Source organism: Oncorhynchus gorbuscha, linkage group LG07 (assembly GCF_021184085.1).
Source record: "Oncorhynchus gorbuscha isolate QuinsamMale2020 ecotype Even-year linkage group LG07, OgorEven_v1.0, whole genome shotgun sequence".
Lineage (NCBI taxonomy): Eukaryota > Metazoa > Chordata > Actinopteri > Salmoniformes > Salmonidae > Oncorhynchus > Oncorhynchus gorbuscha.
In genome coordinates, this window is record NC_060179.1 from 88,283,683 (window position 1) to 88,303,983 (window position 20,301).

The 20,301-nt window shown below is 49.0% G+C and overlaps 1 protein-coding gene across 3 annotated transcripts; it reads right to left on the minus strand.

The window, feature by feature from the left end:
* Positions 1–17,779, minus strand: LOC124040458 (calpain-2 catalytic subunit-like). 3 transcript variants are annotated; one of them, XR_006839727.1, is made up of 6 exons: positions 16,325–17,779; positions 14,713–14,932; positions 4,059–4,221; positions 3,508–3,669; positions 1,807–1,932; positions 1–260 (listed from the first exon to the last, which is right to left on the minus strand). XR_006839727.1 is itself a non-coding variant. In XM_046357683.1 (5 exons), exons 2-5 carry the CDS (start codon positions 14,727–14,729, stop codon positions 1,890–1,892), a joined length of 297 nt encoding a protein of 98 aa, XP_046213639.1. In that variant the 5' UTR covers positions 14,730–14,932; positions 16,325–17,779; the 3' UTR covers positions 1,668–1,889. The 3 variants fall into 3 exon arrangements, 1 of the variants encoding a protein (XP_046213639.1); XR_006839726.1 differs by having other exon boundaries at positions 10–260; positions 4,147–4,221; XM_046357683.1 differs by lacking the exon at positions 1–260 and having other exon boundaries at positions 1,668–1,932; positions 4,147–4,221.
* Positions 17,780–20,301: the final 2,522 nt, after the last annotated feature.

Consider the following 20,301-nt stretch of genomic DNA (forward strand, 5'->3'; position numbering starts at 1 on the left):
CAGAGAGTCTGTTAAATGACTCGCATGTAAATGTAATCCTACAGCGTCATCGGAGCATTAAAGTCTTGTCCGCAAACTAGACCTGTTTTCCATTAGCTTTAAAACGTTCCAAATGTCAGGGCTTTGCTGTTGTGGATCAGAATCAAACTGGAAATGAAAACATCACTTATGTTTTTATTATCAAAGTGAATGTGTGAGTGTTCAGTAAAACTTCCTCAATATGTAGAATCCTTCTTCTGGAGCAGAGACACATTCAGCCACTGTGGACAAAAACAAGAGAAGAAACCAGTCAGTGTTGGTCTCCGCCCTCGTCAGTCTCCGCCCTCGTCAGTCTCCGCCCTCGTCAGTCTCCGCCCTCGTCAGTCTCCGCCCTCGTCAGTCTCCGCCCTCGTCAGTCTCCGCCCTCGTCAGTCTCCGCCCTCGTCAGTCTCCGCCCTCGTAGGTCAAAAGTAGTTCATAGGAAATAGGGTGCTCCGCAGACAGACTAGATTCTCCCTTATGGTCAGACAGACAGACTAGATTCTCCCTTATGGTCAGACAGACAGACTAGATTCTCCCTTACCTCCAGCATGGTCAGACAGACAGACTAGATTCTCCCTTATGGTCAGACAGACAGACTAGAATCTTTCTTACCTCCAGCATGGTCAGACAGACAGACTAGATTCTCCCTTATGTGTGACAGACCGGGCATGCTAGCTAGCCTGTTGGTGTGTTACAGACCGGGCATGCTAGCTAGCCTGTTAGTGTGTGTGTGTGTGTGTGACAGACCGGGCATGCTAGCTAGCCTGTTAGTGTGTGTGTGTGTGACAGACCGGGCATGCTAGCTAGACTGTTAGTGTGTGTGACAGACCGGGCACGCTTGCTCGCCTGTTAGTGTGTTACAGACCGGGCACGCTAGCTAGCCTGTTAGTGTGTGTGTGTGTGACAGACCGGGCACGCTAGCTAGCCTGTTAGTGTGTGTGTGTGTGACAGACCGTGCACGCTAGCTAGCCTGTTAGTGCGTGTGTGTGTGTGACAGACCGTGCACGCTAGCTAGCCTGTTAGTGCGTGTGTGTGTGTGACAGACCGGGCATGCTAGCTAGCCTGTTAGTGTGTGTGTGTGTGTGACAGACCGGGCACGCTAGCTAGCCTGTTAGTGTGTGTGTGTGACAGACCGTGCATGCTAGCTAGCCTGTTAGTGCGTGTGTGTGTGTGACAGACCGGGCATGCTAGCTAGCCTGTTGGTGTGTGTGTGTGTGTGTGACAGACCGAGCATGCTAGCTAGCCTGTTGGTGTGTGTGTGTGTGTGTGACTGACCGGGCATGCTAGCTAACCTGTTGGTGTGTGTGTGTGTGTGACAGACCGGGCATGCTAGCTAGCCTGTTAGTGTTTGTGTGTGACAGACCGGGCATGCTAACTAGCCTGTTAGTGTTTGTGTGTGACAGACCGGGCATGCTAGCTAGCCTGTTAGTGTTTGTGTGTGACAGACCGGGCATGCTAGCTAGCCTGTTGGTGTGTGTGTGTGTGACAGACCGAGCATGCTAGCTAGCCTGTTGGTGTGTGTGTGTGTGTGTGTGTGTGTGTGTGTGTGTGTGTGTGTGTGTGTGTGTGTGTGTGTGTGTGTGTGTGTGTGTGTGTGTGTGTGTGTGTGTGTGTGTGTGTGTGTGTGTGTGTGTGTGTGTGTGTGTTACAGACCGGGCATGCAAGCTAGCCTGTTTGTGTGTGTGTTACATTAAGCAAATGGAATGTAACTCCATGCAGGTGATGACTATGGTTGATCTAAAATGGTTGTGTAGCTACAGACTTTTAATCCCAAACATACTTAACCTCATAGATCCAATGGTCTGCATGTCCTCTCCTGTCTTCCTCATTCTGCGTCTGTTCTTCTGGATCAGTCCAACGAGGAAGGTTCATCCAGCTTGATCACAAACTGGGGGTTCTGCCAGAATGAAACTGGGGAGGGAAGCAACAGGGTCCAGCTATTAGTTTTATGTTGTTTGGGGAAATATACAGATCACAAATCAGTGAATGGAGTTACATTGGACAATGTGAAATTGACAACTGGTGTCCCCAAGGCTCTATTCTGGGTCCTGTGATTTTCACCATTTATAGGCCAGTTTAGAAGGGGGATGGAGGACTGTCTTTTCGTTAGTAAGAGGGATACCACCCCTCATAATAGTTGAAACCCTGACCATATGGTCATATGGGGCGGCAGGTAGCCTAGTGGTTAGAGCCAGGTAGCCAGCCTAGTGGTTAGAGCCGGGTAGCCAGCCTAGTGGTTAGAGACGGGTAGCCAGCCTAGTGGTTAGAGCCGGGTAGCCAGCCTAGTGGTTAGAGCCGGGTAGCCAGCCTAGTGGTTAGAGCCGGGTAGCCAGCCTAGTGGTTAGAGCCGGGTAGCCAGCCTAGTGGTTAGAGCCGGGTAGCCAGCCTAGTGGTTAGAGCCGGGTAGCCAGCCTAGTGGTTAGAGCCGGGTAGCCAGCCTAGTGGTTAGAGCCGGGTAGCCAGCCTAGTGGTTAGAGCCGGGTAGCCAGCCTAGTGGTTAGAGCCGGGTAGCCAGCCTAGTGGTTAGAGCCAGGTAGCCAGCCTAGTGGTTAGAGCCAGGTAGCCAGCCTAGTGGTTAGAGCCAGGTAGCCAGCCTAGTGGTTAGAGCCGGGTAGCCAGCCTAGTGGTTAGAGCCGGGTAGCCAGCCTAGTGGTTAGAGCCGGGTAGCCAGCCTAGTGGTTAGAGCCGGGTAGCCAGCCTAGTGGTTAGAGCGTTGGACTAGTAACCGGAAGGTTGCAAAATCTAATTCCCGAGCTGACAAGGTACAAATCTGTCGTTCTGCCCCTGAACATGGAAGTCAACCCACTGTTCCTAGACCAGTCAACCCACTGTTCCTAGACCAGTCAACCCACTGTTCCTAGACCAGTCAACCCACTGTTCCTAGACCAGTCAACCCACTGTTCCTAGACCAGTCAACCCACTGTTCCTAGACCAGTCAACCCACTGTTCCTAGACCAGTCAACCCACTGTTCCTAGGCCAGTCAACCCACTGTTCCTAGACCAGTCAACCCACTGTTCCTAGACCAGTCAACCCACTGTTCCTAGACCAGTCAACCCACTGTTCCTAGACCAGTCAACCCACTATTCCTAGACCAGTTAACCCACTATTCCTAGACCAGTTAACCCACTATTCCTAGACCAGTTAACCCACTGTTCCTAGACCAGTTAACCCACTGTTCCTAGACCAGTTAACCCACTGTTCCTAGACCAGTTAACCCACTATTCCTAGACCAGTTAACCCACTGTTCCTAGACCAGTTAACCCACTGTTCCTAGACCAGTTAACCCACTGTTCCCAGGCCGTCATTGTAAATAAGAAATTGTTAACGGATTTGCCTAGTTAAATAAAGGTAAAATAAATATGGTCTAGCTATCCCTAGATCTCCCTGGCTGCAAAACCAACGTTTCAGATTTAAGCAGGAAGAGGATGATGGTATGGGTCAGTAAGATGTAGACAGAAAAGAAGGTTATTTGTCAGGGTCCATACTGGGGAAGTTGCGGCAGCCCCCGGCTGTGGAACCTTTCCCTCCAGGCGCCTTCAAACTTGTTAAGAGCCCAATTCTGGTTCTCATCTTCTGAGAGGGTGTCTGGGGTAAGGTTACAGAACTCCAGACGAGAGTACTGACTGAGGAAGTCTGAGAACGACATCCTGGAACACAAAGATGTAGGGCACACACCATTAAAACACTACCATTATAACAATAAAACATTACCATTATAACATTACCACACCATTAAAACACTACCATTATAACAATAAAACATTACCATAACATTAAAACACTACCATTGTAACAATTTACCATTATAATTATAACATTACCATTATAACAAAACATTACCATTAAAACATTGCCATTATAACATTAAAACATTGCCATTATAACATTAAAACATTGCCATTATAACATTAAAACATTGCCATTATAACATTAAAACATTACCATTATAACATTAAAACATTACCATTATAACATTAAAACATTGCCATTAGGACATTACCATTATAACATTAAAACATTACCATTAAAACATTACCATTAAAACATGACAACATGACTAAAATAGGTCTCCTTATGATAGTTCATGTAAAGGTATATTGGGAGTACACGTCGGTCCATTTTACCAGAACTCTCCATCTTCAGATTTGTTGATCAGTCTGGCCCGATCTTCATCACTGACATGGTGCCACTCTGAGGAGCTGGGAGAAAACACATGTCAATAGAAAAGAGGGCCCTCATCATTTAATACCTTTAAAAAGTGAAACTGACATGTTGAAACTGGCATGTTAGCACCATTAAATCTCCTCAACACCTCGCAGGAAGAATGAACACCTGGAAATGAACACGTCTAAGTGTTTATAAATTTGTTGAATGTTTGTGAAACACGTAGAGGAAGGTATTTGTGAAAATTCTATATCAAAATAGAGTGGGAAAGCGTTTGGACAATTAATAATATATATTATTATATTATAATAATAGACACTGCAGTACATAAAACATCCGTCTAGACCAGGACCGGAGTCTATGCAGACCGGTGCGCCATAGCCAATCAGAGCTACAGTGGGCCTTTATGTAAATAAGACATTTGCCACACGGGTCTGTCATCATTCACTTTGAACTGGACTGTGTTTACAGGCAGTAGGGTCTGTCATCATTCACTATGAACTGGACTGTGTTTACAGGCAGTAGGGCCTGTAAGGAAGTAGCAACAGCTACCCACAGGAAGTAGCAACAGCTACCTACAGGAAGTAGCAACAGCTACCTACAGGATGTAGCAACAGCTACCTACAGGAAGTAGCAACAGCTACCTACAGGATGTAGCAACAGCTACCTACAGGAAGTAGCAACAGCTACCTACAGGAAGTAGCAACAGCTACCTACAGGATGTAGCAACAGCTACCTACAGGAAGTAGCAACAGCTACCTACAGGAAGTAGCAACAGCGTGACTTTAGATCATTAGAAAGGATTCTTCTTCTTCTTCTTCAAAATAAATAAATACACCTGAATGGATCTGCACCAGGGAGCCTTTACATTACAGTCCTATTGATTAAACCACCATGAACAGGTAGGCTCTCTCGCCCTCACTCTTGCTCACCCCTCTCCCCTTCCTCTCTCCCTCCTTCCCTCTTGCTCACCCCTCTCCCCTTCCTCTCTCTCCTTCCCTCTTGCTCACCCCTCTCCCCTTCCTCTCTCTCCCTCCCTCTTGCTCACCCCTCTCCCCTTCCTCTCTCGCCCTCCATCTTGCTCACCCCTCTCCCCTTCCTCTCTCGCCCTCACTCTTGCTCACCCCTCTCCCCTTCCTCTCTCCCTCCTTCCCTCTTGCTCACCCCCCTCTCCCCTTCCTCTCTCTCCTTCCCTCTTGCTCACCCCTCTCCCCTTCCTCTCTCTCCCTCCCTCTTGCTCACCCCTCTCCCCTTCCTCTCTCCCTCCTTCCCTCTTGCTCACCCCTCTCCCCTTCCTCTCTCGCCTTCCCTCTTGCTCACCCCTCTCCCCTTCCTCTCTCGCCCTCCATCTTGCTCACCCCTCTCCCCTTCCTCTCTCGCCCTCCATCTTGCTCACCCCTCTCCCCTTCCTCTCTCTCCCTCACTCTTGTTCACCCCTCCCCCTTCCCTCTTGTTCACCCCTCCCCCCTTCCCTCTTGCTCACCCCTCTCCCCTTCCCTCTTGCTCACCCCTCTCCCCTTCCTCTCTCGCCCTCCCTCTTGTTCACCCCTCCCCTTCCCTCTTGTTCACCCCCCCTCCCCCTTCCCTCTTGCTCACCCCTCTCCCTCCCTCCCTCTTGCTCACCCCTCTCCCCTTCCTCTCTCCCCTCCCTCTTGTTCACCCCTCCCCCTTCCCTCTTGTTCACCCCTCCCTCCCTCCCTCTTGTTCACCCCTCCCTCCCTCCCTCTTGTTCACCCCTCCCTCCCTCCCTCTTGTTCACCCCTCCCTCCCTCTTGTTCACCCCTCCCTCCCTCTTGTTCACCCCTCTCCCCCTCTTGTTCACCCCTCTCCCCTTCCTCTCTCTCCCTCCCTCTTGCTCACCCCTCTCCCCTTCCTCTCTCCCTCCCTCCCTCTTGTTCACCCCTCTCCCCTTCCTCTCCCTCCCTCCCTCTTGTTCACCCCTCCCCCCTTCCCTCTTGTTCACCCCTCCCTCCCTCCCTCTTGTTCACCCCTCCCTCCCTCCCTCTTGTTCACCCCTCCCTCCCTCCCTCCCTCTTGTTCACCCCTCTCCCCTTCCTCTCTCGCCCTCCCTCTTGTTCACCCCTCTCCCCTTCCTCTCTCGCCCTCCCTCTTGTTCACCCCTCCCCTTCCCTCTTGTTCACCCCTCCCTCCCTCCCTCTTGTTCACCCCTCCCTCCCTCCCTCCCTCTTGTTCACCCTCCCTCCCTCCCTCTTGTTCACCCCTCTCCCTTCCTCTCTCTCCTTCCCTCTTGCTCACCCCTCTCCCCTTCCTCTCTCTCCCTCCTTCTTGCTCACCCCTCTCCCCTTCCTCTCTCTCCCTCCCTCTTGCTCACCCCTCTCCCCTTCCTCTCTCTCCCTCCCTCTTGTTCACCCCTCTCCCCTTCCTCTCTCGCCCTCCCTCTTGCTCACCCCTCTCCCCTTCCTCTCTCTCCTTCCCTCTTGTTCACCCCTCCCCCTTCCCTCTTGTTCACCCCTCTCCCCTTCCCTCTTGCTCACCCCTCTCCCCTTCCTCTCTCGCCCTCCCTCTTGCTCACCCCTCCCCCTTCCTCTCTCGCCCTCCCTCTTGTTCACCCCTCTCCCCTTCCTCTCTCTCCTTCCCTCTTGCTCACCCCTCTCCCTTCCTCTCTCTCCTTCCCTCTTGCTCACCCCTCTCCCCTTCCTCTCTCTCCTTCCCTCTTGCTCACCCCTCTCCCCTTCCTCTCTCTCCCTCCCTCTTGCTCACCCTCTCCCCTTCCTCTCTCGCCCTCCCTCTTGTTCACCCCTCCCCTTCCCTCTTGTTCACCCCTCCCCCTTCCCTCTTGCTCACCCCTCCCCCCTTCCTCTCTCGCCCTCCCTCTTGTTCACCCCTCCCCCTTCCCTCTTGTTCACCCCTCCCCCTTCCCTCTTGTTCACCCCTCCCTCCCTCCCTCTTGTTCACCCCTCTCCCTTCCTCTCTCGCCCTCCCTCTTGCTCACCCCTCTCCCCTTCCTCTCTCGCCCTCCCTCTTGCTCACCCCTCTCCCCTTCCTCTCTCTCCCTCCCTCTTGCTCACCCCTCTCCCCTTCCTCTCTCTCCTTCCCTCTTGCTCACCCCTCTCCCCTTCCTCTCTCTCCCTCCCTCTTGCTCACCCCTCTCACCCTCCCTCTTGCTCACCCCTCTCCCGTTCCTCTCTCACCCTCCCTCTTGCTCACCCCTCTCCCCTTCCTCTCTCACCCTCCCTCTTGCTCACCCCTCTCCCCTTCCTCTCTCTCCCTCCCTCTTGCTCACCCCTCTCCCCTTCCTCTCTCTCCCTCCCTCTTGCTCACCCCTCTCCCCTTCCTCTCTCTCCCTCCCTCTTGTTCACCCCTCGCCCTCCCTCTTGCTCACCCTCCCTCTTGCTCTCCCCTCTCCCCTTCCCTCTTGCTCACCCCTCTCCCCTTCCTCTCTCTCCTTCCCTCTTGCTCACCCCTCTCCCCTTCCTCTCTCTCCCCCTCCCTAAGATCAACAACTCATGTTAGCCAGAGTGAGATGAGCTCAAATCTAACAAGGCAAGAGTAGATCAACCCTCAATTCCTCAGCTTGTATTTGGCCCGTTAAAAAAAAAAAAAATACACTGATAAAAATAAAAATAAATTAAAAAGGGGAATAGTATCCTGCTGGTCCTTATGCAACCTGACTGCCAAAACATGCTCCCAACCCACGTTTTGACAACTGAATGGGAACTGTCTGCCCAACCACCTTAAATCAAATGTGTTTAGCATCGATCAACTACTAAGAGATATGCATGCCAAAGCATGGATGTTTTTTAACCTTTATGACGGCCTACACTGGCCAAACCCTCCCCTCACCCGGACATAAATAGATACGCTAGCCTATTAGCCACGCGATGACTGCCCTTGTAATCATTGCCGTTGCAAAATTTGATTGTATTGACTATCCCAGCCTTCGTTAGATTTGTCTGTTTTTGTCTAAAAATATTGAGTATTTGTAACAGTGTATCCCGAATGACTGGAGGCAGCCAACAATGTACCAGGCCAGCTGGGATTTACAACCTGATTGAAAGATTTCTGGGACAACCAAGAAAATGTATTGAGAATAATATTAACCAGGCATTGACCTGCATCTATCTATTCTGCCATGTTTTACTCTACATTATGACAGTTATGGTCAACTATTTTTAAAACATCTTACAAAGTTGGTTTTGTACCATAAACCAGTAAAATTGATATTTTTGACTGATACGATTGTCTGTTTCATATCTGCGAAGTAGTTAAACGCTGTCAGTTGTACTTTTAAATGGCAATGGGCTGAGTCAGTCTTCAAAAGGTCAGCCACACCCTCTCTCTGCTGGCTCTGTACCATACCATGCACGCCAGAGAGACAAAGCCCTCATTATTATGGCGCAATACAACCGAAGATAGCAGAACTAGCAGAACTAGACTAGTCAATGGCACAGACTTGAGTCATCTTTACAATAACCCTACAGCATTACAACAACACTAGGAAGGGGATTAAGGGAGGCAGGTAGACTAATGGTTAGAGCGTTGGACTAGTAACCAGCAGGTAGCCTAGTGGTTAGAGTGTTGGACCAGTAACCAGCAGGTAGCCTAGTTGTTAGAGTGTTGGACTAGTAACCAGCAGGTAGACTAGTGGTTAGAGCGTTGGACTAGTAACCAGCAGGTAGACTAGTGGTTAGAGGGGGAGCAGGTAGCCTAGTGGTTAGAGTGTTGGACCAGTAACCAGCAGGTAGCCTAGTGGTTAGAGCATTGGACTAGTAACCAGCAGGTAGCCTAGTGGTTAGAGCGTTGGACTAGTAACCAGCAGGTAGACTAGTGGTTAGAGCGTTGGATCAGTAACCAGCAGGTAGCCTAGTGGTTAGAGCGTTGGACTAGTAACCAGCAGGTAGCCTAGTGGTTAGAGCGTTGGACTAGTAACCAGCAGGTAGCCTAGTGGTTAGAGCGTTGGACTAGTAACCAGCAGGTAGACTAGTGGTTAGAGCGTTGGACTAGTAACCAGCAGGTAGACTAGTGGTTAGAGCGTTGGACTAGTAACCAGCAGGTAGACTAGTGGTTAGAGCGTTGGACTAGTAACCAGCAGGTAGCCTAGTGGTTAGAGCGTTGGGCCAGTAACCAGCAGGTAGCCTAGTGGTTAGAGCGTTGGACTAGTAACCAGCAGGTAGCCTAGTGGTTAGAGTGTTGGACCAGTAACCAGCAGGTAGCCTAGTGGTTAGAGCGTTGGACTAGTAACCAGCAGGTAGCCTAGTGGTTAGAGTGTTGGGCCAGTAACCAGCAGGTAGCCTAGTGGTTAGAGCGTTGGACTAGTAACCAGCAGGTAGCCTAGTGGTTAGAGTGTTGGGCCAGTAACCAGCAGGTAGCCTAGTGGTTAGAGCGTTGGACTAGTAACCGAAAGGTTGCAAGATCAAATCCCTGAGCTGAAATCTGAGGTAAAAATCTGTTGTTCTGCCCCTGAACAGGCAGTTCTGCCCCTGAACAGGCAGTTAACCCACTGTTCATTCTTTTTTTGCAGCAAGTAAATGCTCATTTTGTCAAAAATGAGTTGTCATTTTTGCTACATTAAATACATGCTTAATCATGTGAACAAGTATCCTGCCCCTGTTGTTCAGGAGACAATGGGGGTCACAACGGTGGTCCTCCGTAGCTCTGTTAGCACAGCTCCGTTAGCACAGCTCCGTTAGCACAGCGGTGGTCCTCCGTAGCTCCGTTAGCACAGCTCCGTTAGCACAGCTCTGTTAGCACAGCGGTGGTCCTCCGTAGCTCCTTTAGCACAGCGGTGGTCCTCCGTAGCTCCTTTAGCACAGCGGTGGTCCTCCGTAGCTCTGTTAGCACAGCGGTGGTCCTCCGTAGCTCCGTTAGCACAGCTCCATTAGCACAGCGGTGGTCCTCCGTAGCTCCGTTAGCACAGCTCCATTAGCACAGAGGTGGTCCTCCGTAGCTCCATTAGCACAGCGGTGGTCCTCCGTAGCTCCGTTAGCACAGCTCTGTTAGCACAGCGGTGGTCCTCCTTAGCTACGTTAGCACAGCGGTGGTCCTCCTTAGCTACGTTAGCACAGCGGTGGTCCTCCTTAGCTACGTTAGCACAGCGGTGGTCCTCCTTAGCTACGTTAGCACAGCGGTGGTCCTCCTTAGCTACGTTAGCACAGCGGTGGTCCTCCTTAGCTACGTTAGCACAGCGGTGGTCCTCCTTAGCTACGTTAGCACAGCGGTGGTCCTCCGTAGCTCCGTTAGCACAGCTCTGTTAGCACAGCTCCGTTAGCACAGCGGTGGTCCTCCGCAGCTCCGTTAGCACAGCTCCGTTAGCACAGCGGTGGTCCTCCGCAGCTCCGTTAGCACAGCTCTGTTAGCACAGCGGTGGTCCTCCGCAGCTCCGTTAGCACAGCGGTGGTCCTCCGCAGCTCCATTAGCACAGCGGTGGTCCTCCGCAGCTCCATTAGCACAGCTCTGTTAGCACAGCTCCGTTAGCACAGCGGTGGTCCTCCGCAGCTCTGTTAGCACAGCTCTGTTAGCACAGCTCCGTTAGCACAGCGGTGGTCCTCAGCAGCTCCGTTAGCACAGCTCTGTTAGCACAGCTCCGTTAGCACAGCGGTGGTCCTCAGCAGCTCCGTTAGCACAGCTCTGTTAGCACAGCTCCGTTAGCACAGCGGTGGTCCTCCGTAGCTCCGTTAGCACAGCTCTGTTAGCACAGCGGTGGCCCTCCGCAGCTCCGTTAGCACAGCGGTGGTCCTCCGTAGCTCCGTTAGCATAGCGGTGGTCCTCCGCAGCTCCGTTAGCAGAGCATTATGTTTGTGAGTGCTTTTGGTGACAAGCCGAATTTCTTCAGCCTCCTGAGGTTGAAGAGGCGCTGCTGCGCTTTCTTCACGATGCTGTCTGTGTGAGTGGACCAATTCAGTTTGTTTGTGATGTGTTTGCCGAGGAACTTAAAACTTGCTACCCTCTCCACTACTGTTCCATCATTTACATTACATTTAAGTAATTTAGCAGACGCTCTTATCCAGAGCGACTTAGAAATTGGTGCATTCACCTTATGACATCCAGTGGAACAGCCACTTTACAATAGTGCATCTAAATCTTTTAAGGGGGTGGGAGGGGGGGTGAGAAGGATTACTTTATCCTATCCTAAGTATTCCTTAAAGAGGTGGGGTTTCAGGTGTCTCCGGAAGGTGGTGATTGACTCCGCTGTCCTGGCGTCGTGAGGGAGTTTGTTCCACCATTGGGGAGCCAGAGCAGCGAACAGTTTTGACTGGGCTGAGCGGGAACTGTACTTCCTCAGTGGTAGGGAGGCGAGCAGGCCAGAGGTGGATGAACGCAGTGCCCTTGTTTGGGTGTAGGGCCTGATCAGAGCCTGGAGGTACTGAGGTGCCGTTCCCCTCACAGCTCCGTAGGCAAGCACCATGGTCTTGTAGCGGATGCGAGCTTCAACTGGAAGCCAGTGGAGAGAGCGGAGGAGCGGGGTGACGTGAGAGAACTTGGGAAGGTTGAACACTAGACGGGCTGCGGCGTTCTGGATGAGTTGTAGGGGTTTAATGGCACAGGCAGGGAGCCCAGCCAACAGCGAGTTGCAGTAATCCAGACGGGAGATGACAAGTGCCTGGATTAGGCCCTGCGCCACTTCCTGTGTGAGGCAGGGTCGTACTCTGCGGATGTTGTAGAGCATGAACCTACAGGAACGGGCCACCGCCTTGATGTTAGTTGAGAACGACAGGGTGTTGTCCAGGCTCACGCCAAGGTTCTTAGCGCTCTGGGAGGAGGACACAATGGAGTTGTCAACCGTGATGGCGAGATCATGGAACGGGCAGTCCTTCCCCGGGAGGAAGAGCAGCTCCGTCTTGCCGAAGTTCAGCTTGAGGTGGTGATCAGTCATCCACACTGATATGTCTGCCAGACATGCAGAGATGCGATTCGCCACCTGGTCATCAGAAGGGATAGGGGGGTGTTCCCTCTGCTGTTTCCTGAAGTCAACAGTCATCTCCTTAGTTTTGTTGACGTTGAGTGTGAGGTTATTTTCCTGACACCACACAGGAGGTGAGGGCCCTCACCTCCTCCCTGTAGGCCGTCTCGTCGTTGTTGGTAATCAAGCCTACCACTGTTGTGTCGTCCGCAAACTTGATGATTGAGTTGGAGGCGTGCGTGGCTACGCAGTCGTGGGTGAACAAGGAGTACAGGGAGAGGGCTCAGAACGCACCCTTGTGGGGCCCCAGTGTTGAGGATCAGCGGGGAGGAGATGTTGTTGCCTACCCTCACCACCTGGGGGCGGCCCGTCAGGAAGTCCAGTACCCAGTTGCACAGAGCGGGGTCGAGACCCAGGGTCTCGAGCTTAATGACGAGCTTGGAGGGTACTATGGTGTTGAATGCCGAGCTGTAGTCAATGAACAGCATTCTCACATAGGTATTCCTCTTGTCCAGATGGGTTTGGGCAGTGTGCAGTGTGGTTGAGATTGCATCGTCTGTGGACCTATTTGGGCGGTAAGCAAATTGGAGTGGGTCTAGGGTGTCAGGTAGGGTGGAGGTGATATGGTCCTTGACTAGTCTCTCAAAGCACTTCATGATGACGGAAGTGAGTGCTACGGGCGGTAGTCGTTTAGCTCAGTTACCTTAGCTTTCTCGGCTGGAACAATGTGGCCCTTGAAGGATGGGAACAGCAGACTGTATGGGAACAGGAACAATGGGGGCCCTCTTGAAGCATGTGGGAACAGCAGACTGGTATAGGGATTGATTGAATATGTCCGTAAACACACCGGCCAGCTGGTCTGCGCATGCTCTGAGGGCGCGGCTGGGGATGCCGTCTGGGCCTGCAGCCTTGCGAGGGTTAACACGTTTAAATGTCTTACTCACCTCGGCTGCAGTGAAGGAGAGACCGCATGTTTTTGTTGCAGGCCGTGTCAGTGGCACTGTCCTCAAAGCGGGCAAAAAAGTGATTTAGTCTGCCTGGGAGCAAGACATCCTGGTCCGTGACTGGGCTGGATTTCTTCTTGTTGTCCGTGATTGACTGTAGACCCTGCCACATGCCTCTTGTGTCGGAGCCGTTGAATTGAGATTCCACTTTGTCTCTGTACTGACGCTTAGCTTGTTTGATTGGCATGCGGAGGGAATAGCTGCACTGTTTGTATTCGGTCATGTTACCAGACACCTTGCCCTGATTAAAAGCAGTGGTTTTTCCACCCCTGGTTGCGCAATCGATATGCTGATAAAATTTAGGGAGTCTTGTTTTCGAATTAGCACTGTATGTATGTGCTGTATTCTCCTGTATTTACTCATCTCATACTGTATGTGCTGTATTCTACTGTATTTACTCATCTCATACTGTATGTGCTGTATTCTACTGTATTTACTCATCTCATACTGTATGTGCTGTATTCTACTGTATTTACTCAATGCCACTCCGACATTAATCATCGTAATATTTATATATTCATTAATTTAATTAACCTTAATTCCATATTTTTTAGATCTGTGTGTATTGTTGTGCATTGTTATATATTGCTGCACTGTTGGAGCTGGGAACACAAGCATTTAGTTAGATATTACTGTTGGAGCTAGAAACACAAGCATTTAGTTAGATATTACTGTTGGAGCTAGAAACACAAGCATTTAGTTAGATATTACTGTTGGAGCTAGAAACACAAGCATTTAGTTAGATATTACTGTTGGAGCTAGAAACACAAGCATTTAGTTAGATATTACTGTAATGTTGGAGCTAGGAACACAAGCATTTAGTTAGATATTACTGTAATGTTGGAGCTAGGAACACAAGCATTTAGTTAGATATTACTGCACTGTTGGAGCTAGGAACACAAGCATTTAGTTAGATATTACTGTTGGAGCTAGGAACACAAGCATTTAGTTAGATATTACTGTTGGAGCTAGGAACACAAGCATTTAGTTAGGTATTACTACACTGTTGGAGCTAGAAACACAAGCATTTCACTACACCCGCAATAACATCTGCTAAACACGCATGTTACCATTAACATCTGCTAACCATGTCTTAGTCCGCTGGTGCGTGGGGCTGCCACAGGATCCACCAGGCTGGGGAGACCTCCAGGGGGCTTGGTGTTATGAGGCACCTGAAGGACCGGGCTGTGGGGGAGCACTGGAGCTCTGGTGCCCAGCCTTGGCACCACTCCCCCAGGCTGGATCAATATTCTAGCCCGGACCCTTCAGGGTGCAGGCACAGGTTGAACCGGGCTGTGGGTAAGCACGGGAGATCTAGTGCTTACTACACGCACCTCTCCCTTAGGCTCCACTCCCACATTTGCCCGGCACGAGCGGAGCACAGGCAGAGGACGCACTGCACCCCCCAGCGCCCCGGAGACACAGCACGCAGAGCCGGCGCAGGATACCCTGGACCAAAACTGCGTACCGGCGACCAGACACGCTGAGCAGGCACCATACTCCCTGGCTCGATGCCCACACTCGCATGGCACTTTCGCTGCCCTATAGCGCGCCGGGCTATGGGCACGTACTGGCGACACCGTGCGCTTAATATGGTGCCTGACCAGTAACGCGCTGCTTATAATAAGCCCGATAGCCTCACACCTCGCTGCCTCTCGTACCTGTCGCGCTGCCTCATATCGCTGCCTCCAGCTCTGCTTTGAGGCCGGCGATATTCCCCAGCCTGTACCCAGGGTCCCTCTCCATTCAATATGTCCTCCCATGTCCATTCCTCCTGTGATGCTGGCCGCTGTTGTTGCTGCTGCTGCTGCTTTCGTAGCTGTCTTTTACCACGCCGCTTGGACCTTGGTTGGTGGGTGATTCTGTCAGGGGTTTCTTCTGCTGAAGGAGAGGCAGACCAAAACGCAGCGTGTTATTGTGATACATCTTTAATCAAGATGAAAATAGAACAATATACAAAAACAAGAAACGTGAAAAACCGAAAACATCTGGTGTAACAAAACAATTACCCACAAACCCCCACACCAAGACAGGAACAATTACCCACAAACCCCCACACCAAGACAGGAACAATTACCCACAAACCCCAACACAGGAACAATTACCCACAAACCCCCACACCAAGACAGGAACAATTACCCACAAACCCCAACACAAAGACAGGAACAATTACCCACAAACCCCAACACAAAGACAGGAACAATTACCCACAAACCCCAACACAAAGACAGGAACAATTACCCACAAACCCCAACACAAAGACAGGAACAATTACCCACAAACCCCAACACAAAGACAGGAACAATTACCCACAAACCCCAACACAAAGACAGGAACAATTACCCACAAACCCCAACACAAAGACAGGAACAATTACCCACAAACCCCAACACAAAGACAGGAACAATTACCCACAAACCCCAACACAAAGACAGGAACAATTACCCACAAACCCCAACACAAAGACAGGAACAATTACCCACAAACCCCAACACAAAGACAGGAACAATTACCCACAAACCCCAACACAGACAGGAACAATTACCCACAAACCCCAACACCCAACAGGCTGCCTAAATATGGCTCCCAATCAGAGACAATGACTACCACCTGCCTCTGATTGAGAACCATATCAGGCCCAAACACAGAAACAGACAAACAAACACAAAGACAGGTACAATCACCCACAAACCCCAACACCAAACAGGCTGCCTAAATATGGCTCCCAATCAGAGACAATGACTAACACCTGCCTCTGACCTGCCCAAACACAGAAACAGACAAACAAACACAAAGACAGGTCTGATTGACAACCATATCAGGCCCAAACACAGAAACAGACAAACAAAAACACAAAGACAGGTACAATCACCCACAAACCCCAACACCAAACAGGCTGCCTAAATATGGCTCCCAATCAGAGACAATGACTAACACCTGCCTCTGATTGAGAACCATATCAGGCCCAAACACAGAAACAGACAAACAAACACAAAGACAGGTACAATCACCCACAAACCCCAACACCAAACAGGCTGCCTAAATATGGCTCCCAATCAGAGACAATGACTAACACCTGCCTCTGATTGACAACCATATCAGGCCCAAACACAGAAACAGACAAACTAGACACACAACATAGAATGCCCACTCAGATCACACCCTGACCAAACAAAACATAGAAACATACAAAGCAAACTATGGTCAGGGTGTGACACATCCCCTAGAGAGGTTAGGTGTAACTCTGTCCTAGAAGTCCTAGAAGTGACAAACCTGGTAGGCCATCCCCTGTACAGGATACATCTCAACCAGCAGACGAGCCTATATCCTGCAGGGAAAACGCAGGCTTCCTCGCCAGCCCCACCCTGTGATGTTTATCGACATACTACTCTACACCATAAGAGGCATCCTATTATATTGCTGGTGACTCAAATACTGTAAACAGCCATGAAGGGACGTGGACAAATAGGAAGCCTCAAATGAGGAAACACGCCTCTCTGTTCACACTCAGAGCCTCTCCCTTGATATCTCTCTTACACCCCTCTTTTAGTGATCTCGTGGATTTCTTCATCATACATTCTGTTGGGAGTGGCTTTAGAGGGTGGCTACGTATGGTATTTACCCTCTGGGATTTCCTATCCCGTGTTTATTGTTTCCAAACAGTCAAGGCCGCCGCATGAATAAGGTCCATTGAAAGAGAAGCACACATGAATCATCAGTATGAGTGTCTGCAGTCCTCTACACACCCTGTAATCTCTGTTCTACTGTAATCTCTGTTCTGCAGTCCTCTACACACCCTGTAATCTCTGTTCTACTGTAATCTCTGTTCTGCAGTCCTCTACACACCCTGTAATCTCTGTTCTACTGTAATCTCTGTTCTACTGTATTCTACACACCCTGTAATCTCTGTTCTACTGTATTCTACACACCCTGTAATCTCTATTCTACTGTCCTCTACACACCATGTAATCTCTGTTCTACTGTAATCTCTGTTCTGCAGTCCTCTACACACCCTGTAATCTCTGTTCTACTGTAATCTCTGTTCTACTGTATTCTACACACCCTGTAATCTCTGTTCTACTGTATTCTACACACCCTGTAATCTCTATTCTACTGTCCTCTACACACCCTGTAATCTCTGTTCTACTGTAATCTCTGTTCTACTGTACTCTACACACCCTGTAATGTCTGTTCTACTGTAATCTCTGTTCTACTGTAATCTCTGTTCTGCAGTCCTCTACACACCCTGTAATGTCTGTTCTACTGTAATCTCTGTTCTACTGTATTCTACACACCCTGTAATCTCTATTCTACTGTCCTCTACACACCCTGTAATCTCTGTTCTACTGTAATCTCTGTTCTACTGTATTCTACACACCCTGTAATCTCTGTTCTACTGTATTCTACACACCCTGTAATCTCTATTCTACTGTCCTCTACACACCATGTAATCTCTGTTCTACTGTAATCTCTGTTCTGCAGTCCTCTACACACCCTGTAATCTCTGTTCTACTGTAATCTCTGTTCTACTGTACTCTACACACCCTGTAATGTCTGTTCTACTGTAATCTCTGTTCTACTGTAATCTCTGTTCTGCAGTCCTCTACACACCCTGTAATGTCTGTTCTACTGTAATCTCTGTTCTACTGTATTCTACACACCCTGTAATCTCTATTCTACTGTCCTCTACACACCCTGTAATCTCTGTTCTACTGTAATCTCTGTTCTACTGTAATCTCTGTTCTACTGTACTCTACACACCCTGTAATGTCTGTTCTACTGTCCTCTACACACCCTGTAATCTCTATTATACTGTACTCTACACACCCTGTAATCTCTATTATACTGTACTCTACACACCCCGTAATCACTGTTCTACTGTAATCTCTGTTCAACTGTATTCTACACACCCTGTAATCTCTATTCTACTGTCCTCTACACACCCTGTAATCATTGTTCTACTGTCCTCTACACACCCTGTAATCTCTATTATACTGTACTCTACACACCCTGTAATCTCTATTATACTGTACTCCACACACCCTGTAATCTCTATTATACTGTACTCTACACACCCTGTAATCTCTATTATACTGTACTCCACACACCCTGTAATCTCTATTATACTGTACCCTACACACACTGTAATCTCTGTTCTACTGTACTCTACACACCCTGTAATCTTTATTATACTGTATTCTACACACCCTGTAATCTCTATTCTACTGTCCTCTACACAACCTGTAATCTCTATTCTACTGTCCTCTACACACCCTGTAATCTCTGTTCTACTGTAATCTCTGTTCTACTGTATTCTACACACCCTGTAATCTCTATTCTACTGTCCTCTACACACCCTGTAATCTCTGTTCTACTGTAATCTCTGTTCTACACACCCTGTAATCTCTATTCTACTGTCCTCTACACACCCTGTAATCTCTGTTCTACTGTACTCTACACACCCTGTAATCTCTATTCTACTGTCCTCTACACACCCTGTAATCTCTGTTCTACTGTATTCTACACACCCTGTAATCTCTGTTCTACTGTGATCTCTGTTCTACTGTATTCTACACACTCTGTAATCTCTGTTCTACTGTAATCTCTATTCTACTGTCCTCTACACACCCTGTAATCTCTGTTCTACTGTCCTCTACACACCCTGTAATCCATGTTATACTGTACTCTACACACCCTGTAATCTCTATTCTACTGTCCTCTACACACCCTGTAATCTCTGTTCTACTGTAATCTCTGTTCTACTGTATTCTACACACCCTGTAATCTCTGTTCTACTGTAATCTCTGTTCTACTGTATTCTACACACCCTGTAATCTCTGTTCTACTGTAATCTCTATTCTACTGTCCTCTACACACCCTGTAATCTCTGTTCTACTGTACTCTACACACCCTGTAATCTCTATTCTACTGTCCTCTACACACCCTGTAATCTCTGTTCTACTGTATTCTATATTTTACTGTACTCATTTACATTTACATTTAAGTCATTTAGCAGACGCTCTTATCCAGAGCGACTTACAAATTGGTGCATTCACCTTATGACATCCAGTGGAACAGTCACTTTACAATAGTGCAACTAAATCTTAAAGGGGGAAGGGGGGTGAGAAGGATTGCTTATCCTATCCTAGGTATTCCTTAAAGAGGTGGGGTTTCAGGTGTCTCCGGAAGGTGGTGATTGACTCCGCTGTCCTGGCGTCGTGAGGGAGTTTGTTCCACCATTGGGGGGCCAGAGCAGCGAACAGTACACACCCTGTAATCTCTATTCTACTGTACTCTACACACCCTGTAATCTCTATTCTACTGTACTCTACACACCCTGTAATCTATATTCTACTTTATAAAAGTGACTGTTCCACTGGATGTCATAAGGTGAATGCACCAATTTGTAAGTCGCTCTGGATAAGAGCGTCTGCTAAATGACTTAAATGTTAAATGTAAATAAAACTCCTGCGTTTGTAACGTCTGGCTAACCTGAGTCTATATGAACAGGTCTGGTTATTATCTGTGCTCATAGCCTCTACATTTCATACTGTACGTTACATTACAATCGCACTGTACAGATATAGACGCGACCATTGGTATGTTATGTTCTGCCTACTGTGATCGTGTGCAAGAGAGAGGAGTTGGACTAAAGGGGCAGTGTTGTGTTTCATTACTGCATCTTTACGACAAATCAGACTGAAGACCGGAATCACCTTCAACCATTTATATGAACGTACTCAACTCACACATACAACCCCCCCGTTGATGCTCCCCAACACACTACAGGCAGCCCGGTGCAGCAACACAGCATTTCATTTTATGGAGAAAAAAAAGTCGTTATTTTCCCTTTATCATAAGACAACATCAATAGACCAACCCCTGAACCATGTGGCCATCTTTTCTCCGATCAACACAGAGGTATTTTAAATCTACACAGGTCACACTGGCTCTCACAAGTCGCAGGGAAGAAGACCGTCTACGGGACACCAACCTCTCAACTGCGTCTGTCTGTCTACCTGTATGGAGATACGACTGGTGCGTCAGGTTCAAACGGGTTATTAAGACTCGAGAGTGGACTCGGACTTTATGTTCATCCTCCCCGTTATGATACTCAAACATATTCATTGAGTGGTTGATTGTTTGATGCATATGCCTAAAAAGTGTTCGCATTCACACTAAATACTTTTGAACAAGTAAACGTTGTGTAGAAGCAACAGTTCCGGTAACAGAAATCTTATGTACATATT